The sequence below is a fragment of the Debaryomyces hansenii genome (assembly GCF_000006445.2).
Source record: "Debaryomyces hansenii CBS767 chromosome B complete sequence".
Taxonomy (NCBI): domain Eukaryota; kingdom Fungi; phylum Ascomycota; class Pichiomycetes; order Serinales; family Debaryomycetaceae; genus Debaryomyces; species Debaryomyces hansenii.
Genome location: NC_006044.2, coordinates 631,255 through 658,487, shown reverse-complemented (window position 1 = coordinate 658,487; position 27,233 = coordinate 631,255). Strand labels below are relative to the sequence as shown.

General features: G+C 36.9%; 10 protein-coding genes across 10 annotated transcripts; 6 read left to right on the top strand and 4 right to left on the bottom strand. All coding sequences in view use genetic code 12, as the record gives it.

The window, feature by feature from the left end:
• Window positions 1-137: 137 nt before the first annotated feature.
• Window positions 138-380, top strand: DEHA2B08162g (DEHA2B08162p; the record flags this gene model as incomplete). The annotated part of the gene is made up of 1 exon (XM_002770055.1): window positions 138-380. The coding sequence occupies one exon, from the start codon at window positions 138-140 to the stop codon at window positions 378-380; it is 243 nt and encodes an 80-aa protein (XP_002770101.1).
• Window positions 381-1,706: 1,326 nt separating this feature from the next.
• DEHA2B08140g (DEHA2B08140p) lies at window positions 1,707-7,928 on the top strand (the record flags this gene model as incomplete). Its single annotated transcript, XM_457311.1, has 1 exon — window positions 1,707-7,928. One exon carries the CDS (start codon window positions 1,707-1,709, stop codon window positions 7,926-7,928), a length of 6,222 nt encoding a protein of 2,073 aa, XP_457311.1.
• Window positions 7,929-8,149: 221 nt separating this feature from the next.
• DEHA2B08118g (DEHA2B08118p) lies at window positions 8,150-11,587 on the bottom strand (the record flags this gene model as incomplete). The annotated part of the gene is made up of 1 exon (XM_457310.1): window positions 8,150-11,587. The coding sequence occupies one exon, from the start codon at window positions 11,585-11,587 to the stop codon at window positions 8,150-8,152; it is 3,438 nt and encodes a 1,145-aa protein (XP_457310.2).
• Window positions 11,588-12,016: 429 nt separating this feature from the next.
• On the bottom strand, window positions 12,017-13,276 carry DEHA2B08096g (DEHA2B08096p; the record flags this gene model as incomplete). Its single annotated transcript, XM_457308.1, has 1 exon — window positions 12,017-13,276. The coding sequence occupies one exon, from the start codon at window positions 13,274-13,276 to the stop codon at window positions 12,017-12,019; it is 1,260 nt and encodes a 419-aa protein (XP_457308.1).
• Window positions 13,277-13,812: 536 nt separating this feature from the next.
• DEHA2B08074g (DEHA2B08074p) lies at window positions 13,813-14,619 on the top strand (the record flags this gene model as incomplete). Its single annotated transcript, XM_457307.1, has 1 exon — window positions 13,813-14,619. The coding sequence occupies one exon, from the start codon at window positions 13,813-13,815 to the stop codon at window positions 14,617-14,619; it is 807 nt and encodes a 268-aa protein (XP_457307.2).
• Window positions 14,620-14,810: 191 nt separating this feature from the next.
• On the bottom strand, window positions 14,811-16,511 carry DEHA2B08052g (DEHA2B08052p; the record flags this gene model as incomplete). The annotated part of the gene is made up of 1 exon (XM_457306.1): window positions 14,811-16,511. One exon carries the CDS (start codon window positions 16,509-16,511, stop codon window positions 14,811-14,813), a length of 1,701 nt encoding a protein of 566 aa, XP_457306.2.
• A 424-nt stretch (window positions 16,512-16,935) lies between these two features.
• Window positions 16,936-17,976, top strand: DEHA2B08030g (DEHA2B08030p; the record flags this gene model as incomplete). Its single annotated transcript, XM_457305.1, has 1 exon — window positions 16,936-17,976. One exon carries the CDS (start codon window positions 16,936-16,938, stop codon window positions 17,974-17,976), a length of 1,041 nt encoding a protein of 346 aa, XP_457305.2.
• DEHA2B08008g (DEHA2B08008p) lies at window positions 17,926-20,913 on the bottom strand (the record flags this gene model as incomplete). The annotated part of the gene is made up of 1 exon (XM_457304.1): window positions 17,926-20,913. The coding sequence occupies one exon, from the start codon at window positions 20,911-20,913 to the stop codon at window positions 17,926-17,928; it is 2,988 nt and encodes a 995-aa protein (XP_457304.2).
• Window positions 20,914-21,535: 622 nt separating this feature from the next.
• DEHA2B07986g (DEHA2B07986p) lies at window positions 21,536-23,611 on the top strand (the record flags this gene model as incomplete). Its single annotated transcript, XM_457303.1, has 1 exon — window positions 21,536-23,611. One exon carries the CDS (start codon window positions 21,536-21,538, stop codon window positions 23,609-23,611), a length of 2,076 nt encoding a protein of 691 aa, XP_457303.2.
• Window positions 23,612-25,041: 1,430 nt separating this feature from the next.
• Window positions 25,042-26,961, top strand: DEHA2B07964g (DEHA2B07964p; the record flags this gene model as incomplete). The annotated part of the gene is made up of 1 exon (XM_457302.1): window positions 25,042-26,961. The coding sequence occupies one exon, from the start codon at window positions 25,042-25,044 to the stop codon at window positions 26,959-26,961; it is 1,920 nt and encodes a 639-aa protein (XP_457302.1).
• Window positions 26,962-27,233: the final 272 nt, after the last annotated feature.

The following is a 27,233-nucleotide window of genomic DNA, read 5'->3' as shown; positions in this document are numbered from 1 at the left end:
GCAATGCTACAAAACATTGGGTATCCCAACGTTATGCAATAGGAATGTTGATACCGGGAAAGCCTACAATAGGAGATGTTGATACCGGGAAAGCCTACAATAGGAGATGTTGATACCGGGAAAGCCTACAATAGGAGATGTTGATACCGGGAAAGCCTACAATAGGAGATGTTGATACCGAGAAGGTCTACACAAACAACATACAAATCTTAGCTCACCAGTATAACAACTCAGTAAAATACTTCAGTACAGGACGACAGACCACATACACAAGAAGAGAACAACAAAACACATACGCAATGCCGACCGAGCACTTGTACGCAGAGTGGCTGCGAAAAGTGACTTCGAGTGCAAAAGACATCCCACTACTATTTGTATAAACTATTGAAGATTACTACATCAGATGTTTCTCCGGCTTGCGATAATTGCAATACTTATCTTCTTCTTGCTCTGATGGACTGTGTTATCAACAAAAATTACAATTGACAAGTAAACGGTGATTACACCCATACATTGAGAAATGATAGTGAATAGAATATTATACAGTGAATACAGTAATTATAATTGAATATAGTAATTATAATTGAATATAGTAATTATACAGTGAATGTTGTAACTACAGCGAGAGTATATCTTTAAGTCACACTTTATTCATCATAGCATATCGCCCACCACCCGATATCCAATATACTCAGATAACCAATCGACACAAATACAAACATGGTTTGTGTTGTGCCCGTTGCATAAACCCGAACTTTTGTTGGTAGGTGTGCACACTGAGCCCAGTTCGATGGGTCTGAATGGGTCGACCGTTGCACGTCCTCATCGCAAAACCCGCGATTAGCCAAGTGGCTCCGGCCGCATTTCTCTTTAAGTCCTTTTCGCTGCGAAATACTCTCAACAGTGTACTTCGTTTCAACCTAAAATACTATTCACATCCCGAACGTAACTTCATATGTTCCCTTGGTCTAACGCCGTCTACACTGCCAACTGTCTATTTACTAAAAGATATTCTAAGTTCATGCTGTATATACCGTAATACTGCCTCTCTAGCTACCACTGCCACTCCCATTCCTTTTGCCACTGCAATTCCCACATATCCATCCATACGTGTACATAGTATATGCACACATCGTAAACCCTCAACCTCGTGCTACACCTCTACACCTTCTTTACTATTGCCAACATCGAACCCACCGAGATCCCAACATTTTAAGGCATTTGGAACACACACTACTTGGCGTCCATTTCATAATTTGTAGGCGATCGTTCTAGCACAAAATTACACAAAATTGAAGGAGTTGCAAATACCCAAAATCCAAAACCGCCCATCAATAAAATTTTGGTGTTATATAGCGTATCAGCGCTAATTTATATATCACAGGATATCTTTCTTTAGGAATTTTTTCAAGGATATATCTTTATTCAAGTTCGGTTATCAGATAATTGGACAGATTAATATATTATATTGAAAAGTAACAATTAGTTTTTAAAAGTACCACCGTTTATATTTATTATATTCATTTAGAACTAATTTTAGCCTTATTCCCGCCAGATCGCTATATCGAAAATACAAAAATATCGATTTGCTAAAGAAAGACACACATTAGCAGTTATACTAATTTAATTCACTCCCATTAGATTACCGCTACAACTTAACACATTAAGGTTTAAACAAATATTATAGACTATTTTACAGAAACATAATGAGTACCACACATCGTCCATTTTCGCTAAATCATGGAACAATTGAATACACAATGTTGGTTCCAACCAATTTGTTGTTTGGATTCTCGCAATTGAAGGATCAGTTCAACAAGACGTTGCCTGAGCCTACCGAAGGGTTTGCGGGCGACAACGAACCCTCGTCGCCAGCTGAATTATTTTCGCAGTTTTTGGGCTACACCGCTTCGTTGGTCGAACCTAAGGCCGCCGGTCAGTTCGATGAAGTGTTGAAGTTCAGTTTGCATGAATTTGAAGTGAGATTCTTATCCACCACCGATGTGCATTCGTTCGCTGGACGTTTGGTCAACGACGAGACTTACCCAACCACCTTATCCAAAGTTAAAGGAATTATCAAGAACTACTACAACGCGGTGATTAACTCTAATGCCACAACCACGAAGACAGAATCAAACTTGTTGAAGAACGCTATGAGCGTCAACTCGGACGGTAAGGCCAAGATCTACGCCATTTTTGGTGGTCAAGGTAACACGGACGACTTCTTCGAAGAATTGAGAGAGATCAACGATATGTACAGTGGACTTGTGTCCGATTTGATTGGTAAGATTGCCACTCAATTGAACTATCTTGTTAGAACCACCGAAAATGTCGATAAGATTTATACCCAAGGATTTGATATCTTGACGTGGTTAGCTAACCCAGAAAAGACCCCAGACCAAGATTATTTATTATCAGTGCCAGTTTCGTGCCCATTGATCTGTGTCTTACAATTATGTCACTATACGGTGACATGTAAGGCCTTAGGATTGACTCCAGGTGAATTTAGAAGCTATTTGAGCGGTACTACCGGTCATTCGCAGGGTTTAGTTACCGCCATGGCAGTTGCCTCTTCTTCTAGCTGGGATAACTTTATCGAAAATTCTTTAAAGGCTATTTCGTTATTATTCTTTGTTGGTGCTAGAAGTCTTATAACTTTCCCAAGGACCACTTTACCACCAAGTATGTTACAAGATTCACTCGAAAATAATGAAGGTAGACCTTCTCCAATGTTGTCTATTAGAGATTTATCTATAGAACAAGTCGAAAACTTTATCAAGCAAACTAATAATCATTTACCAAGTGAAAAACACATTGCTATTTCTTTGGTAAACGGTGCCAGAAATGTCGTTGTTTCCGGTCCACCAGAATCATTATACGGGTTGAATTTGACTTTGAGAAACAACAAGGCTCCATCTGGTTTAGATCAGGCTAGAATTCCATTCAGCGAAAGAAAATTAAAGTTCTCTAACAGGTTTTTACCAATCTTTAGTCCATTCCATTCGCATTTATTAGAGCCGGCTACTGATCTTATCCATAACGACTTGGCTAATGAAGAAATTGACTTTTCACCAGCGGATGTTAAGATTCCTGTTTTCGACACTTTTAACGGTGATAACTTTCAAACTTACACATCTAAATCGGAAGAATCTGTTATTTTGAGATTAACTAGATGTATCACCGAATTAGCCGTTAACTGGGAAAAGGCCACCAACTTTGCTTCGACTCATATCTTAGATTTTGGTCCTGGTGGAGTTTCTGGTTTAGGTGTTTTAACACACAGAAATAAAGAAGGTACTGGTTCCAGAATTATTATTGCTGGTACTTTAGATACCATTTCCCCAGACGATGAATATGGTTTCAAACAAGAAATATTTAACAAAGCACCTAACTCTACCAAATGGGCTTCAAATTGGTTGGAAGAATTCAAGCCAAAATTGGTCAAGAACAAGGCTGGTAAAGTCTACGTCGATACAAAATTCTCGAAATTATTAGGTAGGGCCCCATTAATGGTTCCTGGTATGACACCAACTACCGTTAACCCAGAAATAGTCGCGGCCACTATTAATGCTGGTTACCACGTCGAATTAGCTGGTGGTGGTTACTTCAATGCTTCATCTATGCAAAAGGCTTTAGAAGACGTCAGGGATCATATTGTTCCTGGTTCTGGTATTGGTCTTAACTTAATTTATGTTAGTCCAAGAATGTTACAATGGGGTATCCCATTGATCAAGGAATTGAGAGAAAAGGGATTCCCAATTCAATCGATGTCTATTGGTGCTGGTGTACCATCTTTAGAGGTTGCAACCGAATATATTGAAACATTAGGCTTAACTCATTTAGGTTTAAAACCTGGTTCGATCGATGCCATCTCTCAATGTATTACCATCGCTAAAGCACACCCAACTTACCCAATTGTATTACAATGGACTGGTGGTAGAGGTGGTGGCCATCATTCTTTTGAAGATTTCCATCAACCTATTTTACAGATGTACTCTAAGATTAGAAGATGCTCCAACATTGTTTTGATCGCTGGTTCCGGTTTCGGCTCTGACGAAGATACTTACCCATACTTAACTGGTACATGGTCACAAACTTACAAGCATCCACCAATGCCTTTTGATGGTGTTTTATTTGGTTCGCGTGTTATGACTGCCAAAGAAGCACATACTTCATTGGATGCTAAGAAGGCCATTGCGTCCTGTACTGGTGTCACTGATGGTCAATGGGAAAGTACTTATAAGAAGCCAACTGGTGGTATCATTACTGTCAGATCAGAAATGGGTGAACCAATCCATAAAATTGCCACTAGAGGTGTTATGTTATGGAAAGAATTGGATGATACCATTTTCAACTTACCTAAAAACAAATTAACAGAAGCCTTAAAGAAGAAGAAGGATTACATTATCAATAAATTGAACAAGGATTTCCAAAAACCATGGTTCGGTAAGAATGATTCTGGTGTTTGTGATTTACAAGATATGACTTACCAACAAGTTGCCAACAGATTGATTGAATTAATGTATGTCAAGAAGTCTTCCAGATGGATTGATCTTTCATTAAGAAACTTCGTGTGTGATTTCTTGAGAAGAGTTGAAGAAAGATTCACTACCCAAGCTGATTCGGTTTCCTTATTGCAAAATTTTGCTCAATTACAAGACGAGCCACAAGTTTTCACAGACAAATTCTTCGACCACTTTGTGTTGGCTCAAACCCAATTGATCAATGAAGAAGATTGCGATTTCTTCTTGATGTGCTGTCAAAGACCACATCAGAAACCAGTTCCTTTTGTTCCTATTATTGATGAAAGATTGGAATACTTCTTTAAGAAGGATTCGTTATGGCAATCAGAAGATTTAGAAGCAGTTGTCGGTGAGGATGTTCAAAAGACTTGTATCTTACACGGTCCAGTTGCAGCTCAATTTACTACAAAGGTGAACGAGCCAATCAAGGATATCATGGACTCCATTCATGATGGACACATTGCTAAGTTACTCCAAGATGAATATGATGGCGATAAATCAAAGATCCCAACCGTTGAGTATTTCGGAGGCCAACTTCCAGGTTCTCTTAATTCTGTTCCTAGTGGAGTTTCCATTGAATCGTCTGATGATAAGGTAATTTACAGACTTAGTTCTCAAAAATCCTTGCCATCGAAGGCGCAATGGTTAGAATTGTTAGCAGGTAATACATTGAGCTGGTTGCATGCTTTTATTACGACCGATAGGGTTGTTCAAGGATACAACCACGTTTCAAACCCTCTTCACGATGTTTTAATTCCAAGTGGTGAAGTTGTCGTTGAAGTTTCTCATCCAAATAACTCGTCCAAGACTTCATTAGTTGTCTTAGAACCATTGAATGGGGAGTTACAACCGGTAGTTAACATTAAATTGGTCAAAGAATCAGTCATTCAATTTGAATTGATTGAACATAGAACTGCCGATTCCAAGCCAGTAGCCTTACCTTTCTTGTACACCTATGCACCTAATGATGGATTTGCACCAATCTTAGAGGTTATGGAAGGTAGAAACGATAGAATAAAAGAGTTTTACTGGAAGTTATGGTTCGGTTCCAATGTTCCAGTTGATTTTGATATTGATGTCGAAAAGGCTATTGTCGGAGATGAACTCACTATTACTGGTCAGGATATCTCTGAATTCACTCATGCGATCGGTAACAAGTGCGAGGCATTCGTTTCAAGACCAGGTAAGGTTAGCTTGGCTCCAATGGATTTTGCAATTGTTATTGGTTGGAAGGCTATTATGAAAGCCATTTTCCCTAAAACGATTGACGGTGACTTGTTGAGATTGGTCCATATGTTTAATGGCTACAGAATGATTCCTGGTGCTGAACCATTGAAAAAAAATGACGTTGTTTCATCAAGTGCTGAAATCAAGGCTGTTTTGAATCAACCATCTGGTAAGTTAGTTGAAGTTATTGGAACTATATACAGAGAAAACCAACCAGTTATGGAAGTCACTTCTCAATTTTTGTATCGTGGTGAATACGTCGATTTTGAAAACACCTTCCAAAAGGTTACTGAAACACCCGTTCAAATTCATTTCGATTCTGCCAAGGACTTGGCTATCTTGAAGTCTAAGGAATGGTTCCACTTAGAAAAAGATATTGAGTTATTAAACCAAGTCTTGACTTTCCGTTGTGAATCCACTTATAAATTTAAGAGTGCTGAAGTTTACTCGTCGATCACTACTGTTGGTCAAATCTACTTAGAATTACCAACCAAGGAAGTCATTCAAATTGGTTCGGTTGATTACGAAGCGGGCAAGTCATACGGTAACCCAGTCACGGATTACTTATCTAGAAACGGTACTACTATTGAACAAGCCATTAAGTTTGAAAACTCCATTCCAATTTCAAGTGGTGAGGAATTGACTTCCAAAGCTCCAAACACTAATGAACCATATGCCAAGGTTTCTGGTGATTACAACCCAATCCACGTTTCCAGAGTTTTTGCTTCATATGCTAAGTTACCTGGCACTATCACTCATGGTATGTTCTCATCTGCTTCTATTAGAGGCTTAGTTGAAGAATGGGCTGCCAACAATGTTGCTTCCAGAGTCAGAGCTTTCAAGAGTACATTCGTCGGTATGGTTTTGCCAAACGATATCTTGCAAACTACTTTGGAACACATTGGTATGATCAACGGTCGTAAGATTATCAAGGTTGAGACTAGAAATGTCGAAACTGACACCTTAGTATTATCTGGTGAAGCTGAAATTGAACAACCAATTACTACTTACGTCTTTACTGGTCAAGGTTCTCAAGAACAAGGTATGGGTATGGACTTATATGATAGTTCTGATGTTGCTAAGGATGTTTGGGACAGGGCTGATCGTCATTTCCTTGATAACTATGGTTTCTCGATCCTTAACATTGTCAAGAACAATCCAAATGAATTAACTATTCACTTTGGTGGTGCTAAAGGTAGGAAGATTAGGGACAACTATATTGGAATGATGTTCGAAACTATAGGCGAAGCTGGCGAAATTAAATCTGAAAAGATCTTCAAGGAGATTGATTATACGACAACATCTTTTACTTTCGTGTCTCCAACTGGTTTATTGTCAGCTACCCAGTTTACCCAACCAGCTTTAACATTAATGGAAAAGGCATCTTATGAAGATATTAAATCTAAGGGATTAGTTCCAGAAAACATTATGTTTGCTGGTCACTCGTTAGGTGAATATTCGGCATTATCTTCTTTGGCAAATGTTATGCCAATTGAATCGTTAGTTGATGTCGTTTTCTATCGTGGTATGACAATGCAAGTTGCTGTTCCAAGAGATGAATTAGGTAGATCTAATTACGGTATGTGTGCTGTCAATCCAACCAGAGTTAGTCCAACTTTCAATGACGCGGCCTTGAGATTTGTTATTGATGAAGTTGCAAAGAAGACCGGTTGGTTATTGGAAATTGTTAACTATAACGTTGAAAACACTCAATACGTTACTGCTGGTGATTTGAGAGGATTAGATACCTTAACTAATGTTTTGAATGTCATCAAGTTAAACAAAATTGATATCGTTAAATTACAGGATACTATGTCTTTAGAAGAGGTCGCTGCTCATTTACAAGAAATTATTAGCGAAGTTTCCGCACAATCATTAGCCAAACCACAACCAATTGACTTACAAAGAGGTTTTGCCGTTATCCCATTGAAGGGTATTTCTGTTCCATTCCATTCTTCATACTTAATGTCTGGTGTTAAACCGTTCCAAAGATTCTTATGTAAGAAGATTCCAAAGTCATCAGTCAAACCAAATGACTTGATTAACAAATATATTCCAAATTTGACTGCCAAACCATTCGAAATTACCAAGGCTTATTTCGAAGAAGTTTATGAATTAACCAAATCTGATAAGATCAAGAACATAATTGATAATTGGGAATCTTATGAGTCTGCTTAATTTAATTTATATCAGTTTGTTCCTTTTTTTATGAAATTTCATTAATTTTAATTTTAGAATTGGGATTATTTATCTAATTATTCTTACTATATAATACGTGGTACTATTATAAAGTAATGAACAAATTAGTCAGTTTATATGTATAGGTTATAATAATAATAATAATGTATTTATTTATTTAAGAAAGTGTAAACAAACGTAGTAAAGGGAATTAAATAATTCTATAAGCCTGTTGCTAATGGACTCGAGATATTAACTGGAGTAAATTTCTTAGGCAATGAAACTCTAGAGAATCTTGACTTTAATCTTTGGGTCACTAAATCCATATCTAAATGTCTAGTTAAACCAATACGTGGAATACATCCAATGTAATGATCATTATCTAATTGAACATCTAACGGATCTTGAGTATGGCAACCTGGAGATAAAGATAACCTAATGGAATGCTTTTTACCAGATGGATCATTTGAATCGTCTGCTTCATATAATTCAAAAACAATCTGTGACATATAATCCAATTCTGGTAAAGCATTTCTAGCAATCTTCATTGGGATTTGAGAACCATAAATAACATTCAATAATGTATAAATATGAGATTCCTTTGTGAAGTAATTTACTACAGCTGCTGCATCGTTATCCCTCATACCTTGGATATCTGACAATATTTGCTTTGCTAATGGCAATGAAGTAAGTAATCCAATGTCTAATTTCTCTTCATCCTTAATACCATATTCTTGAGGACAAATAAAATCAAATAATACCTTCGATAATCTGTACAATTCTCGAAGTCTTGTAAACGTTGGACGATCGAATAAATTGTCATGAGTATCTTGCTTTTTATTAGTATTCGACTCATTATTTGAAGATGAATCATCAACTGTTGAAGTGGCTCCCTTTAAAACCCATCCCAACGATCCAGCTGACGCGGGAGTAGTAGAGGTTGTAATATTAGCAAGGTTGCTGCTTGAATTGGAGCTTGAATTTGGACCTGATGTATTATTACTGTTCGAAGTAGTCTGGTTATCGTTTGGAATTTTGAAATTATTCATCGCCAAAATATTAATTGGATATTCACTGACTAATCCTGAAGAATTTATCGTATCGCCACATACCTTATTCAATCTTGCGAGCAACTCTTCGTCGTTTGGATCGAAGGAAAAGATATTTTGTAAAAATTGTCTGTTGTGCAATGCATCGTACTTCATGGTGTCATACAATTCGGAAATTTTTGATGGATGTGTTTTCTCCACAGTTGTGAACTCTTGAAATAATTTATCCCATCTTTCTTTAAATAGAACAGGATCTTCACCACAACACCAGTTTTTTTGGAATTCGTCCACATTATGCTTTTCGAAGTTATAATCCATAATTTGTTGATGATAATTCATTAATTGGCAGACACGTTTGATCACAACAAACGGCTGAGGCATCTTAGGCGGCCAAGTAAATTGAGGAGGGGCCTCAGCACCTTGTCTTATTAATGGTTTCAACTTCTTTTTAACCTTATCCATTAAATCCTTTGCTGCATTTGAATCATCCAATAAATCTTTCCGAATAATCAAAAAGTCGTCTGGTAATTCTTCATGCTCCTTATCTAAACCTAATAAGGCTAATGTAGATAAGTGTGCACTTGCAATAACTCTTCTTTCTGAAGATGTAAACACTTTTACATCCTTTAGGGCATCACGATTCAAAAGCTTAATATTTTGTCTAAGTTGCTCTCCAACGTCGTTTGCTTGAAATTGTGCTGAATGAGTTGGTTCACCACCCCATTTTAAGATTAATTGTACCTTCTCAACTGTTTCTGGATTTTCAGAATTTAAAGAAGGCTTCAATTGAATTTTGGTACCCGGAAAATCCATTTTCTTTTCTAACGCCCCTCTTAATTGTTTAAGTTTCTTTAGATCTTCCAATTTTTTTTCTTCTGCAATTTTCACAGTTTCTAAAACAACTTGAAGATCAGGAACATCCCTAATGATGACTTCCTCCAAATGACCTTTTAACAATGAAATAAATAAAGGCGATCTAAATGAGTACTTGAACTTTTGTTTAGGAGTACGATCTGCATGCCTAATAACAGATACCATACCTTTAAACACCCATTTTTGTTCTTTTTCTTCAAATTGACTCTTGTGAAGTAATTTAGACAGACGGGGTATCTTTGTCTTCAACAAATCACGGGATTTTTTGGCTTCAATAAACAAACCTCTTAATATTGATGCACACGAGTCATAATACTCATTATTATCTTTGACGAACGAGAAACCATTGACATCAATTACATATGATTCCCCATTTACTCTCAATAAATCAAATCCACAAATAGTCTGTTGAAATATAGAGCTCACATTTTTAGCCATAATTGTTTCCCTTTCGGTCAATTCAGTTACAAACCTAATTTCCTTTCCGTGGGTATTACGTCTAACAATACCATCAACCACTGGCGATTTACGAGTCTCTGCATGGCAAAATTTAGGTCCCACAGTATAGGCTTTCACATCCTCAAAGTTATCTGTATCCATAAACTTTTCATAGATGTATGATCCTTCAGTTCTAGGTGTTGATAACTCAGGATCAAATTCGGAAGATTTGTTACCAATCTTTCTAAACAAACGTCGACCACCACCACCTGTAGATTTAGGATAGTAAATATACACGTTATGATCTTCACCATCTACCGGCTTTTCTACAAATGGCTTCTTCATTATCTTATCTTCGACCTGCAAAGTATCGTCATCGATCATTTCCCATTCAGGTTCCTTTTGGTCAGTTAGGTTCTTCAACTGTTCATCTGACAAGCCAATTTCTTTTAATTTATTCATCAACGAGTCATCAATGTGGGGACCACCGTCACGACTAATTTCCAATCTTTCTGGCGTTGAGACATTAGCATGATTCAAAATATTTAAGACTAATCTTCTATCCCAAAGTGTTTTTTGCAAAATTAAATCATTCAATATATATGGCTTACGGTAATTAGCATAAGCAATAGCCTTTTCTAAAGGGAATCCAGATGAAAAAAAACTAATCAAAAAATCACACGTTGGCCAATTTTCAATGGCTTCATCAAGAATTACCTTATCCCCAAAAATAATGGTTTCAAACTCTCCGTTTTCAATTAACCTGTTCAAGATACGACGACATGGTTTAGACATGACTTTAGAATCCATAGCGCATACACCAATCTTACCTATCTTAGGCAATTTAGGCCCTTCTGGTTCCTTGTGAATAGATATAGACATCCTTGAAGCAGAAGACGAATTCGACGTAGTTTTATTCAATTTACTCATCCCTGGATCCAATGCACTTCCAGAAGAAGTAGAACCTGCCCTTGAATTCCTTTTCGACTTAGCCGTATCGTTCGCATTCAAATTATCTGTTGACAAACTATCCGATCCATGAGGCGAAGTGGTCAATTTCGAAGAAACACCATCCTTAGATTCCTCGGCACTAGTTTTGGGCGCAAACCCTTCCAACATTGGCGCTATAGAGGCTATCGCCAGTTGTGTGGACGCCTGGTTAGCTGGGCCTGATAATGATAATGGAGACATAGGTTGACTCATTTTACGAAACACTGATTGAGAAAAAGTTGACTTATTGTTTCCATTCTCTTCATTTCCAGGTACTGGAATAGGTAACGAATGATCTTTATCGGACATGGTTAACTACAATTCTAGCGTTAAATATTATTAAATCAATTAATCGCTAAAGAATTAATTTTGACTCCTACTTTTGCTTGGCAGTTTTGTGTAATTTTATTTTCATTAGATAAGACTGTTTCTTCACTACTCTAAAGACGAATAATTCAATTGATGTGAACAATTCTAGTAATATAGAGCATCTTAAAGAATTCTACGATTAATATCCCAACGCTCCGTTAGTCCAGCACCTCTGACATTAATTATGTTAAGAATTAATTGAGATGTGGCCTGCAATCCGATTGATTGCATCATTGGTTGTTGCTTACAAAATAGAGACAACAGACACAAGGCTAAACCTTTATAAATTATATAGAAAACCAAAAATAAACGTTAGTAAATAAAAGGTAAGTATCGAGAAGTTTTCATATTTTAGTTGTGACGAATGAATCATTCAATGGCAGCTAATGAGTCAAACAAAACTGAAATTGATTCACCGAAATGGTCTCTTCTGATACATTCAGCGAAAATAGGGGATACATCAATGACAGATAATTTTTCATTCTTCTGGATTCTTTCGTTTCCGATTGGGTAAGTATTGGTGACCACTATTTTGTCAATACAATCTGAATCATTTAATGTTTCTAAGCATTTATCACTGAAAACACCGTGGGTACCAACAACGTAAACAGCCTTGGCGCCGCAATTCAATCTCAAGTGTTCAGCAGCTGCAATAAACGAATTCGGCTTATCAATCATATCGTCTAGTATAATTGCCACTTTATTATTAACATCACCAACTAAGGTGATTAATTTTTCTAGGTTCATTGATGTAGGTTCATCATCGTCGTCACTGTTAGTAGCATCGTAAGAGCCTCCCAAAGCATCGCTGTCGATAATGGAAGCTGTTTCAAGATTATCATGTGCAATACCGTTGGTAATTGGGGTTTGTGGAACTGGATAGTCGTCATCAACAACATGGCCTTGAACTATTCTAGCAGTTTGCATTTCTGATACTATGTTATCTTCTTCTTCATCTTCGTCAATGCCTTGGACACGAACTGGTTTCGAGGTCTTCAATGCCTTTTTGTTTTTTGAAACATATCCATCCTTGGTACGACGACGATCCGTGTGAATCATAGCAAAATTGATTTTCAACGAATCAGCTAAGGCAGTAACTCTTTTGGTACCACCCGGGTTTTTGGAAACGACAACAGCATTTGCCCAGTCAGAAATATTATGACGAATCCACCTGGCTAAAGTTGGAGCACCAAACAAATTGTCGACGGGTTTAGTAAAAAAACCTTGCATTTGTGAAGCGTGTAAGTCCATTGACACAACATGATCTGCACCAGCCATTATCAATAAGTTGGCCAACATCCTAGCTGTTATGGCACCTCTGTGCTTTTTCATCTTAGATTGTTTTGAGTATGGGAACTGGGGAATCACCGCCGTAATCTTGGAGGCAGAACCTCCACGACAAGCCGAAATAAGAATCAACAATTCCATTATATGATCGTTAATTTGCGGCGATCCCGACTGAATAATGTAAACATCTTCGTCTCTAATTGACACTCCAATTTGAACCGAAGTCTCCCCATTGGAAAATTTTTTCAATGTACATGGAGCTGGTTCCACTCCTAACCGATCACAAACTAGTTTACCTAATTCAGGGTGCGATGAACCCACGAAAACCTTACACTTACGCATTGCTTCTGGATTTTCTAGCGTTGATAAAACTTCTACTGGCGTGCCAATGAGCTGTGGTGCAATTAGCTTTGCTAACGAAGTCAACTTTACAAATTAAACAAATAATTGATTGATAATAACAGTGATTCCTGTCAATATGTGTATCGGGGATACGTGGAATATCCTTTCTATAGCTTTATAGCGTTAATAACCTTAAGGATTCTATCAAAGAATACTCTCTAACCTAAGATGATCTCGATGAATTTTTTTTTTTCTCACCCTGACTGAAAAATTTCCACGATAAGTCACAAAAACCGTCTTTGTATATTGAATTAATTAATAAGTCCTCCGCTAATTGCAATAAAAGGCTGAATGCAGAACGTATAGTAGCAGGTCTTCTAGTGGAAATATTATTACAACTATTTAGATACATATAGAGTTTTAGGCAATTGTTTAGGGGAAATAGTATGATTATACTGCATATAGCTCTCATCTCCAGGTAAATTTTGCAATTAAGCACTTATGACATAATTTGGGTTCCATGAAATGTTAACTAGATGGTAGCTAGAGGATTTAAACTGGGCGAAAACAAGTCTGTGACTGGAGATCTAACTTGCCAGTTAGATAGGGGCCAGATGGAACGATTAAAATTGAAACTTTCCAAATATGAGAGTATTATGGCAGAGTCAACCCTCTTCAAAGAAACGATCAAGATACTACAATACCGCTCCATTACACACATACGATGTTTAGCATTAGGTTCTCCGTCTGACAGTAATGCTGCATTATACCAATTGGCATTTTTGACTCAGGTATGCCGAGATTTTGATGTCAATCCGTCAAATGTTTCGTTATACGACCCAGTTTTCAATGAACTTGACAACCAATTTCTAACGAATGTAACGAATTTTAAAATATCAGAGAAGGATACGTTTGTTGGCCTAAAAACGTTATATTTCCTTCCTCATGCATCTTTGGAACTCACAGAGCAAGTGCTTAACGACTCCAAGCCATCATTTTTATTGGCTAACGATATAATATCACACACTGACAGATTAACAAAAAAGAAGATACACGATACATATAGAACGATTTCATTATTAATAAAGGTGCTTGAAAATACCAAAATTGCACCAAAAGAGAGTGATGATTTCATATCCGTTACGCTGAAGAAAAAGAAAAACAGAAATAAGAAGCCGGTTTTTAAAGAACCTGAAATTGAATACGACTATGCTAACTGTTATTTCAAAACTGCCGAACTTGCAAGGATAGAAAATGTCCAAGGCGTCTGGGGTAGTTCGTTTTCAGATATTGCATTCCACCATATAATACGGAATACTACATTCGCAAAAAATCAAGAATAAGATAAATTATATATTAATACAAATCAAAATATTATTCTACTACGACATATATCTCGTTAGGGAAATATATTTCTCTATTAATTTAGGTAGTATCAATTAGCTTTTTCGTCATTTAAATTAATTTCTTCTCTCAATTAGTGGTTTGATAAGCTACTTAAATACTCATGTAGTCCGATTCGCCCCATAGTTACCTATATTAGTCGTGGTTTTTTACTGTGTGGCTCTGGCATAGGCTCTCCGTTGCTATCTTGCTGTTGCACTTCTTGTGGCAATACTAATGTCTGCTGAGCAGGGCCTTGTAAGCTGCTCATTGTTTCACTGGGTTCATCAGTAGTGACACTTGCGCTATCCGTACTCGTTAACAAATGCTTGCTCAAGATTGAATACAAGTCATCCTTAGTAAATGGCTTGGCCAAAATATCAGACATACCATTCTGCAAATATGTCACTAAATCATTATCTTCAATATTACCAGTCATTGCGATTATCGGAGTTTTTGTATCAAATGATCTAATTACACTCGTAGCAGTGGCACCATCCAAGTTTGGCATAACAATATCCATAAGAACAAGATCATACTTTGTGTGTTCTACTGTGGAAATAGCGTTCAATCCATCGGTGGCAATTGTCACTTGGCATCCATACTTGACCAAAAATTTACGACATAGCTGAATACAAACATTATCATCCTCGACCAATAGTACGTGAAACTTTGGATTGGTCAAATTGGTTGTTGTTACTTGTGGTTGATCTGTTGATGCACCATTGGCCGGTTGCGGTACACGATTTGTTGATATAGAAGATGTTCGAGAATTCACTGGGGCAGTTGTGCTAGCTGCATCTAAACCCAGATTGCCGACTAATGGAGACCCACTAGTTGACTCTCCCATTAAATGAGGCGACTGTGGTTTAGAGTTAAGATTGTCATTAGTAGGAGGTGTCTGCTTAGTTGATTGTTGATTATTTGGCTGGGAATGTATCGTTTGTAGCGGTGTTTGGTGCTGTAAAGTGTGAGCTTGGGAAATTGTATTGTGGTCGAATCTTTGAGCCGGCAAGCCACTGCCTAATGGTACACCAATCCCACCTTGTTGTCCAGTGCCTCCATTTGGACTTAAGAGAGGTGGAGATAGTTGAGGCAACGAACTCGAATTTGAATGTGAGTGTGAGTGTTGATGAGCAGCAACATTGGGCTTTTGAGGATATAATGCATTTGGATTTGGAAAGTCCAACGGTGGCATCTTGATTCCTGCTTGAACAAGACAATTGATTAATACACTCATTGATCTGTAGTATTTCTCATCGAAACTCTTCAATGAAACAATGTTCTCAACTAAAGTTTTATATTTGGTATGCAAAACACTAATATCTTGTTTCAAGGATTTGTTTTCCAGTCTAAGGTTATCCATCTCATCTTTTAAATTCTGATAGCCGAACGAATCCACACTCGACCCACTATTAGCCACGTTGGGATTATAATTCTGCGTTGATTTCTTTGAACTCTTACGTTTGATGTTCTCCAAAGACTCGCGATCGTTGATTCTAAAATCAGGATGTTTAAACTCCCACGCATCTTCCCCGTACTCATAGCTTTGCTTTTCTTCGTTGGGTATTTTCACCTTATGGAAGTCATATTTGTTCAACTGCCTCACGAAACTAGCAAAATTGCTGTGTTTGAAATGTCTGGGTAATATTTCCTTGGTGAATTCGGTGGTATTTATCACAACAAACGAATCTCCGCTCGATGTCCATTTGACCACATCCTTGTACGTATCTTCCTGTAACATCTGGAATAACTTCTTAACAAAGTCATTCGACCCACTTTGGTTAGAACTTGCAGTAGAGGGTAAATTGCTAAGCGAATCTTCACTCTTGGGTATGCGACGATTAGCCATTATGATTTCGTATTATTTATAATGATAAAATCTCGTGGTATCAAATAATGTTGCTTCGTCTGATAATATTTATACAACCTGGCCTTTATTCGCTCGGTATTATTCAGTTGATTCCTTTGATGTAATACACTTAAAATTATAAAACAAGCTTTACTAACTTAAAACTTATACTGACTGTACCAGAATAATAACTCCCTCTTCAATCTCTGATTTAAATGTCAGTAATGGTCTAGTACTGATATTCGTTAATTAATCTATCAATTAGATACTTCACACTAAAATCACATTTGTTACACAAACTCACTCAACGCATATGGATTATCGTTTACCAATTAAACAAAGTCATTACATTGCGAAAAATACAGTTCAAGAATAGTAGAATGAGAAGATAAATCGCTAATTGAGTTCGGTAGTCACAGGTTTAATGGATGATAATGAAGAATATGATACTAAGAGGAAGACAAGGTGTGGTTTACATGTTCATCCGGATTTTTATGGGGTTTATCTCTTGAGATCTGTTCCAAAGCCAAAGTCATTTTACATTGGATCAACCCCAAATCCACAGAGAAGGTTACGACAACATAATGGAGAGTTGAAAAATGGGGGAGCTTATAGAACAAAGAAGAGTGGGTTTAGACCTTGGGAAATGATTTGTCTAGTATATAATTTTCCATCCAAAAATGTTGCATTGCAGTTTGAACATGCGTTGCAGCATCCTTATCAAACTAGACATATAAAACTGGAACTTAGAATCACACATAAGAGAAATAGTGGAAATACACTACACCATAAACTAGGAAATATACGGTTATTGTTGGGGTCGCTGTTTTTCAGTAGAATGGGGTTGAAGGTTCTTTTGTTTGATCCGGAAGTTCATTCGGCTTGGTGTATAAATAAGTTTGGTGTAAATGTGACAGATAATGTCCAAGTGAATGTCACAAGGTTCGAGGACTACTTTCTGAGGGATAATAATGATGAAAGCTCGGGATTTAGTTTGTCTCGTCAAAAGGAGTCCGAGCGTATATATTTCGAATCGTCTAAGAAAATCCTATTCTTCGATAATCAACCGTGTTTTATTTGTAATGAAACTATTGATTATCAGTCCGAAAGTGAAGTATCGTTTAGTAGTAAGCTTGATGTCGATGCGTATCTACGTGAAGGGAATATGCCTTTACTTGCTATTTGCTATCATGAAAATTGTCGGAAACTCTATCACCTATCGTGCTTAGGATTACATTTTTTGGAAAAGGGTGACGAACTTTCAAATAAAACAGATTCAGAAGAAAAACTTGGAGATACTGTTAATTATCTTACGCCTTTACAAGGAAAATGCCTAAGCTGTAATAATTTTATTAATTGGGCTAAATTAAGTAAAATGTCTACCAAACTAAGAGAATACTTTTTGAAAGATCTATTAAACACGGGCGCCACTTCTCAATTTATAGAAAATGATGCCGATGACTAAAGCTATTATAGTGGTGAAAATAATTGTTGTTGAAGATAAAGAAAATGAAGTTGAATTTCTGTCTAACTTAGAACTTTCTAACTTAGAACTTTCTTTTGAATTTTTAGATGGGGTTTTAATATTTGATTCAGTAAATTTAGTGTCATCAATTTTTATAGTCCATTCAGAACTCAACTTCAATTTTGGGTTTTCAATGATTAAGTTACCGTCTAAACTTCTGGAATTACTCTCCCATTGAGAACCACTTTGCTGAATTCTGATTGAGCTTAATTCCTTAACACTCAATACAACAATCTTTTCAATGAAGATGTCATCTAAGCTTTTGATAAATCCGTCGTGGCCTATAATTTTTCCCTTGATTGAGTTATTTGTTGCTGTAAAATAGACGTTCGCATATTCACCTTGTTCATAATTAAAGGTTTCTCCATCATCAATATACAAGCTCCCACTAGCTTTACCTGAATTGTTTAATGCAACAGTTAAGGTATATGGATCATGGGCCATTAACTTGGATGATCTCCGGTATCTATCTTTCTTTGCAATAATGGAGCCACCTTTCAATAAAATTGGTATATCTGATAACTCGATGGGTTTAGAAATGAAGCCAGGTCCTGTAAACTTTTGAACTGTATTCGAAATATTACCACTGGTATAATCATAGTAAACTTCATCATCTGGTAAGTAAATATCAACATTATTTGCATCTTCCTCTGTGATTGGTTTAACTAATAAACCTGAATCACCTAAGAAAAATTGGTCTTCTATATCATAACTTTCTAAATTATCTGGTGTTTCGTAAAATAATGGTTTCAATACTGGGTAGCCGCTAATACTTGATTCATAAAAACTGGTGTAGAAAATTGGTAACAATGAATAGCGTAATCTAATTGCATCTCTCATTATTGAGGTGTACGGATCACCCGCAATCCAAGGTTCTCTTCTCCTAGAGTCAATATGAGCATGTGCCCTAAAGAATGGGTACCAGATACCAGTCTGATACCATCTTGTTAACAAATCTTTAGCAGGATCTCCGAAAAATCCACCAACATCAGCACCTCCGAAAGGCATACCCGCAACCCCAGAAGTTAGAAGCATTGGAATAGAAATCTTTAAATATTCCCATTTAGACATATTATCTCCCGACCACATTGCTGCTGTTCTCTGAGAACCTGCAAAGTATGATCTAGTTAATATAAAAGGTCTTTGTCTACCAGTTGTAGATAACCTCTTAATCATAGAATTATACGTTGCTTCGTGGAATGTTAAGCCAAATACATTATGAACCGACCTATGTTCCCAGTTGCCATAATGAATATTGTCTCTTGGTGATGTGGTTTCGATACCATCGAAAACTGATGGTTCGTTCATATCATTCCAAATGTGTATGTTTGTAGATAGTTTCCCCATAAATTCATTCTCTGTAGAATATTCATGTTGCCTATCCCAAAATGATTGCGAATTAGGATTCATCGTATCAATCCAAACGGATTCTCCTGGCCAACATTGACCATGAAATGTGTTGTTGCTTGGGTCATTAATGCTAATTCCCTCCTTTTCTACGTGGTCACTTATGTGATAGTCAGTCTTTAAATGTGGGTCTATAATAATCACCAAATTTCTACCAGTGTGATCTAACTCTGCTAGCATTCTTTCTGGGTCTGGAAACTTCTCAGATTGCCACGTAAAATACTTCTTTGCGTCTGCATATTCAACATCCAACCAAATAACATCGTATGGTATCTGATGCTTATCGAATAATGAATTAATTTCGAGTACATCTTTTTCGTCGTTGTAATTCCATCTACATTGGTGATAACCTAATGCAAATAACTGTGGTAACTGAACGTAACCAGTAATAGCACCATAACTTTCATTTATTTCCCATGGGTTTTCTGCAATCATAATCATTACATCTAGTATACCGTTTTCTGAAATCCAATGAGTTTTTGTGTCCTTATCAGAAGAACTTTTATCTATGTCCACGTAGGTATCAGCACTATTAATCCAAAATAATCCGACAGATACCCCCGGCTTCAGTCCCATTAAAAAAGGAATCGAGCCATACATTGGCATCTTCGAGTTTGTCTCATATTCGAAAATATCAACATTAAATAGTCTATAAGGCAAATCAGAGTCGGTTGTATCCTTCAAATTAAAATCATCTGCATGCTCTGGAATCCCATAAACATGCCTGAAACCTTTCAATGTAAAATCCAATCCAATGGACTCTGGGCCTAACGGTATTCTATCGTATCTGGCATCATGGAAATCGTCATGGAACATGTTGAAGTCTGTTTCTTCGTTTGACAAATGTGCTGCGTTCGCTGATTTAGGTCTCCAATGTTCATAGTTCAAGAAATTTCTGTCATTAAGTATAACTTGGACTTCTTCTCCACGATAAATTACCACCTTAAATGGGTTGTATAAAACTTCTGCTCTATATTGCACTTTAGTCCCGTAGTCGATCACCAACTTATTTTTATGTTGGCTATACTTAGTGCCAGATTTACTTTCGTAAGACAAATTCAGAGACCGAAACGACCAATTAGGTGTTTCATTATATCTGTTAACATTAACAAGCTTATTGCTCAACTTAATATTCTTTCTTTGCTCTTCGTCTACCTTGATTCTTATATTGTTCTTATCCAACAATGATAACTCGAATGGTAATACGATGTCCTCATCAATTCCTGCGACCTCCTTTAAAATGTTCCCACTTACTATGAAATCTTCAGACTCAAAATGTATAGACTGTGGATCTATTGCATATCTTGATTTATAATTAGGATTTTCTTTAATACCATTAGCAAAGTGTCTATTTCTATGACAGAACCCAGAAGTTTCACAATTCTTGAATAAATACTCCTTGTAGCCTAGTCCTTTTTCAAGTTGTAGAAAAAAGCTTACAAGGAACACAATTGAGACAAGAAACTTCATCCTAGAGGTTATTCTGTAATAAATTTAAAGAATCAGAGATTTTGCAAATTTCGTAGTTTCTGAATCAGTTCTCTCATTTTGAGAACTGGAGCATATTTATATTAACAAATTATCTTTTCCTACGAATAGCAATATTTATTAAATTGTGAACACATTCTTAATTACAGGAGTATTACACTTAAGAAGATAATGGTTGTTATTCCTGAACGTTAATGCTAAGTTAATATTAGCATGTACACTCGATTGACTTTCTATGTCTTATATATGTGCGTGATGTTCCTATTTTTCATCAACTACAAACCCCTTCGAGTATTCTGATTTGAATCTTAAGGAGACGTGGGACACAGACAACGTCTTTGGGTACATGTATTACAGCAAACATGAACTGGCATTCCATACTATGATAATGAAATTAAAGGTCGTGTGTTGATTGTCAAAAATGGCTGGACAAAAAAAATAGTCGTCGCATAGCTTATATGTATTTGTCAATTCTATCAATATTGCAGTTCCTACTAACTTTAAGCATCTGTAACTAAGTAATTTCTAGTGCTACTAAGGGAAGTTTGAGGGCCAATAGATTGCTTCATATAGTTCTTGAGATTAATTTGACGTTGTCAGCGATATGGACCACGACAATGATAAAAAGAGACTCCACGAAGATAGCGATAATTCTGAAATTAAGAAACACAAACCATTAGATGTGTTGAGCGAAGATGGGCCTTTAACACAGAAAGATGTTGTGTACTTTAAGAAGGAAGCTATTTGGAGGCAAATGAGAAGTTATAAACAGAAATGTACACTTTTAACGAGAGACTTAAATGATATTAAGCTGAATTATGAATCTAATGAACGAAAAATTAACGTATTAGATTCGTGGTACGAACTGATTATTAACCTCTTTGGTGTAAAGAAGGAACTGAACGTTGAGTTGAACGAAACAATATTGATTCAATTGACTAATGTACCAATAGGGGATCTAGATGCGTTATTGGAAAAGAGACGAGCACAGTTATTGACTATATTAAGTCCTATAATTGAAAATTCCAAACTCTCAAACATTGATAAAAGTGACGTGTTAGAGAAGATAGAAGTTTTAAATGCAGAGGTGGCCACTCTAAAATCAGAAAATAATACATTAAGCAAGTTGAAATCCCAATTTGAAAGCAAGGTGGAAGACTTACAAGCGCAGTTGTTAACATTGGTAAAAGATAATGATAGAAGAAGCTCGAAGACTCTTCAGAGAATTGACGAAAGTCTAACCAACGGATCGGATGTGAAAGAAGAAGCTTCCGAGACAGTAAAATCTGAGGTAAATAAGGACACAACGGTGAAAAATGAGAATTCGGTAGACAATGAAGAGTTTGAAAGGATAAGTTCAGAAATAGAAGAGTTGAAAAGCGATAATAGGTTATTAAAGGAACTGATGAATCAGATCAATACAAACTATGATAAAGTAGTAAAGGAGAATTTACAGTTATCTGATAAACTAGAGAACTTGAATGAAAACGACTTGATTAATTCCGTTTCGTATCAAGAATTGGCAGCACATAACAAACAATTGAACGAAAGCGTAAATAATTTGCAAAAAATTAATGACACAACTGTAAATAAGTTAAATGAGTTAGAAAATAAGCAAACCAATGTGAAGCACTTACTTGACAAGGAATTAAGGGAGGAAAATGAAACTCTAAAACAACAATTACAGAAAAGCGAAAACGATTTGGTCAGAATTCGAACTGCCAGAGATGAGTTACTATCTAAACAAACAATCTTGAAAGCTGATTTTGAAAATCAAACTACTAATGATGAATTAAATAAATTGAATAAGGTCTTGAATGAAAGAATTAATGCCTTGGAAAGCGAAAGGCATGAAACTGGTGATAATAGTAAGATAAGCGAATTATCGAAGGATGAATTGATTCAACGGATTAACATGTTAAATAGCGAAATCAAAGAAATAGAGCAAGCATTTCAAGAAACGAGAGAAAACTCGCTATCTAAGTTAATGAGTGTTACTGACCAAGAAAATATGGTTAAAAAGTTGACCATAGAAAAAACAAAAGCCGACCAGAAATACTTTGCGTCTATGAGATTAAAAGACTCGTTAAGTTCCGAAAATAAAATATTAAAAACGCAGATAAATAAGTCACAAGAGCTAGTTAGCAAACTAAATGACTTAGAAAAGAGCTATTTGGACAAAATAGAGATCTTGACCAAATCGAATAATGACTTTAAAATAATCAGACAATCAGCTCTTCAAGAAAACTCCAAATTACAGGAATCATTAAGGGCGATCGATGTTAGAAAAGCTAGCTTAGAAAAAGAATTGTCGGGCATGAAGGATAAATATAGTGATAAGGTCCAAGAAAATACAAGCTTCACACAGGAACTAAATGAAAAGAATTTAATGATGGGAAAACTTGAGCATAAACTAAAGTCGACCGAAAGCTTGTTGAAGAAATACAAAACCAATAATACTTCATCAATCTTGCAGGAGGATGAAAGGCAGCTAGAAGCACTTCGTTCGATTGCAAAATGCTCTGTTTGTTCCAAAAACTGGAAGGACACAGCCATAACGGTGTGTGGACACGTCTTCTGTCTGGGATGCACCCAAGAACGTTTAGCAGCCAGATTAAGAAGATGTCCAACGTGTAACAAGGGGTTTTCAGCTAACGATTTGCTCTCTATCCATTTGTGATTTATAGTCGTGTATAAATAATAGTACACCTTGTATATATGATTCTGAAAACCGTAGTGCGCCGTCACTTGCATAATGAACTACTGTAGCAGATAAGCTCAAGGGGATCTTTTACATGGTCACCCCTGAGGCGTCACCCACATATACCACTAGCCAGCATCCAGCAAATATTAACTATTTCGAGCCATAACTGCCAGTTTCAAACCTTACACTCGCGCATCTACACATAAATCTCACTCAAACGATTGTCAATACCAACCACAAACACTTCCCACATTCTAATGATAACCCCTCAAAATACTTTCTTCCAAACAACCAAGATATCGCAATGTACTACGCCATACACTCGTCATCATACCATTTCCACAGTACATCTCCTACAAGGTCTCTTCCAGAGCTGCTAAAAGCTCTACTGCGACAATAATGTACTCTGGCACCCCTTCTATAAAGAGCCAGCAACATCTTCCATCGTAAATCTGCCGCTTGGTAGGCACGTACGCGTCTACCAAACCTTATACCGGGCGTTACTTATCTGTACGGCCTGCCGCTGTAGTTTTGGGGCTGTACTCCGGGTAATATCATGCCAATCTCATGCTTCTCATTCGTTGCGCTTGCTTTGTCTCCTTTTCTTAGAGTTCCTTGCTCTCCCTCAACCTATCGGGACTTTACGGGTAATTCATGTCACGCAATTTCGGTTTAAGCCAGCTCTCAATAAGGCCCCGTTACCCGCATTTTCAGCTAGTCCATTGCTGGCAAAAATTCTCAGCGGTCTCATCTAAAGCTTACAAACGTTACAGTAGTTAACACGTAAACTCTTAATCTCTTCCGAAGCCACCGTCACTCTTTATAGGACTTTCGTGTTCATGGCGTCTAAGTAAACCCAGTGTCTACGAGGATATATTCTGACGCCAGCAAGTCGCCATATACTATCTACATGTGCTTATCAATACTACTACTCAAAGTGGTTGATAATGTAGTCAGACGACGGTGGCAATCTGGTAGTAACAATTGTAACAAAAACTTGGTCGTGCGGATTGACTAATTGCAAAATTTTTCTTTTGCGCCGAAAACTCTTGTAAGTATAAATAAAGATAGAATCCCGTTCGAATTTCAAGTGCGGCCATTATAATTTTAATTGGACAGAAAAAAAACAAAAAGCCCTAGTTTTTGATTGGTACACGATCTCAAAAAAACCATCCCCGCGAAAGCTTTTATATACATTACAAGTTTTTTACCCTAAGACCACTTTGTGTATTTTGTGTTCCTTATAACTAATATACACTACTACCTGTAAAATCCTTTTGGTTAGTTACGCTACAGGATCGGGTAACTCATTCACGTGAATTTCGTTAATAAATACTAGCATCAGTCCGCCAGCAAGTATATTCTATCTAGAAGCATTCAATATCGGCAAGACAAAATAATAGTATATGTCCATGTCAGAAGGTACAGAACAGCCGCAATTAGTTCCGGAGACTAACACACCGGTTCAGACACCTTCATCGGACAATTTCTTCCAAGGAGATAAAGGAGCGAGCCAGCTCGAGCAGCAGAAGAAGAATGTGGAACCGGAGAAGCCATTATCGCCACCCAATCCGTCGCCTAGTCCGGAAAAACACAGAATGGACGAGGAGCCAGAACAGGAGCCGGCTGAGAAGAGGCCAAAGTTGGACGAGAAGAGACACCAAGATGAACAGGATGATCAAAGTGAGAAATTTGACCAGGGCGAGCAAGCTGAGCATGGTGAGCAGTCCGAACAGCCTGAACAACAGCAACAGCAACAGAAGGGACTTCCTGTGTTTACGGATCCTGCTCCTAAACCAGCGCCAGAGCCTGATATGAATAATTTGCCGGCAAATCCCATGCCTAAGCATCAGGCGAAGTTTGCTATCAACGTTATCAAAGCGGTCAAGCGTTTGAGAGACGCTGGCCCGTTTGTGCATCCAGTGGACATAGTCAAATTAAACATTCCTTTCTACTATAATTACATTCCAAGGCCTATGGACTTGTCCACCATCGAAAGAAAGATTAATGCTAATGCGTACGAAGAACCAAGTCGCATTGTTGAAGATTTTAATTTAATGGTGGCTAACTGTTGCAAGTTCAACGGTGAGCAAAGTGGTATTTCCAAGATGGCGAAAAACGTCCAGGCACATTTCGAAAAGCATATGTTGAACATGCCTCCTAAGGTGTTACCAAACAATGGCGCTACTGTTCCAGCAAACTCTAGAAGGAGAGCAGTAGTCGCTGATTCGGGCGATAAGAAGAATTCTGTTGCAGCACACAGACCAAAAAGAACCATTCATCCACCGAAATCTAAGGAATTGCCGTACGATGTCAGACCAAGAAAGAAGAAATACGCTGCTGAATTAAGATTCTGCAATCAAACCGTCAAAGAATTGATATCTAAGAAACATTATAATTACAACTTCCCATTTTTAGCCCCTGTTGATACAGTAGCATTAAATATCCCAAATTACGCGGAAGTTGTCAAAGAACCAATGGACTTAGGTACAATTCAAACTAAATTGGCAAATAATCAGTACGAAAATGGTGACGAATTCGAAAGAGATGTTCGTCTAGTCTTCAAGAATTGTTACGCTTTCAATCCTGAAGGTACTGATGTCAATATGATGGGGCACAGATTGGAATCCATTTTTGATAAAAAATGGGTTAACCGTCCTGTCCCTCAACCAACCCCTGCTAACTCTGATTTAGATGATTCTTCTGATGAAGACGATGATGAACCTGAAATTAATGAATCTATGCTTTCAAGCGTTCCCGCCATTCAGTTTTTGGAGAATCAATTAATCAGAATGAAGCAAGAATTGGATGAATTGAAAAAACAACATCTCGACAAGTTAAGAGAACAAAGAGACGCCAAGAGGAAGCGTAAGAGATCAAAGAAGTCGAAGTCTCGTAAGAATTCATCGGTCGAGCATCCAAACCAACCTACTGTTACTTACGAAATGAAGAAGCAAGTTAGTGAAATGGTTCCAAACTTAACTGATAAGAAATTGCAATCGCTAGTTAAAATCATTAAGGATGATGTCGACTTGAGTAATGAAGAAGAAGTTGAATTAGATATGGATCAATTAGAAGATAGAACCGTATTGAAATTGTACAACTTTTTGTTCGGTAAGAAGGCTTCATCGTCCTTGTTGAATAAGAAAAAGAAGAAGTTATCGGCTGGTGCTGGTTTGGATCAGTTAGAACAATTGAGAAGTCAATTACAATTGTTTGAAGATGCTGACAGACCTTCTTCTAATAATGGAATGATGAACATAGGTAATGATCAAGAATCATCAGATGACGATGATGTAAGTTCTGAAAGTTCTGAAGAAGAATAAGTTCACTTCATTCAAGTCTCTTCATTTTTACCATTTTGGCATACTCTCAACATTTTCAATTTATCACTGTATTATAATCGTTATTTAAAATTATGTATATTAATATTAACCCATCGAAATAATTATACTGTACTTTGTAGCAGAAATATGCACCGCATCAAATTTTTTTTTTTTAACATTTCAAATACTGTGAATATCTCTTATCATTACTTTCATTGACACATATCGCTTCGTCACCTTTTGTATATATTTATACTTGCGTATATCTATTA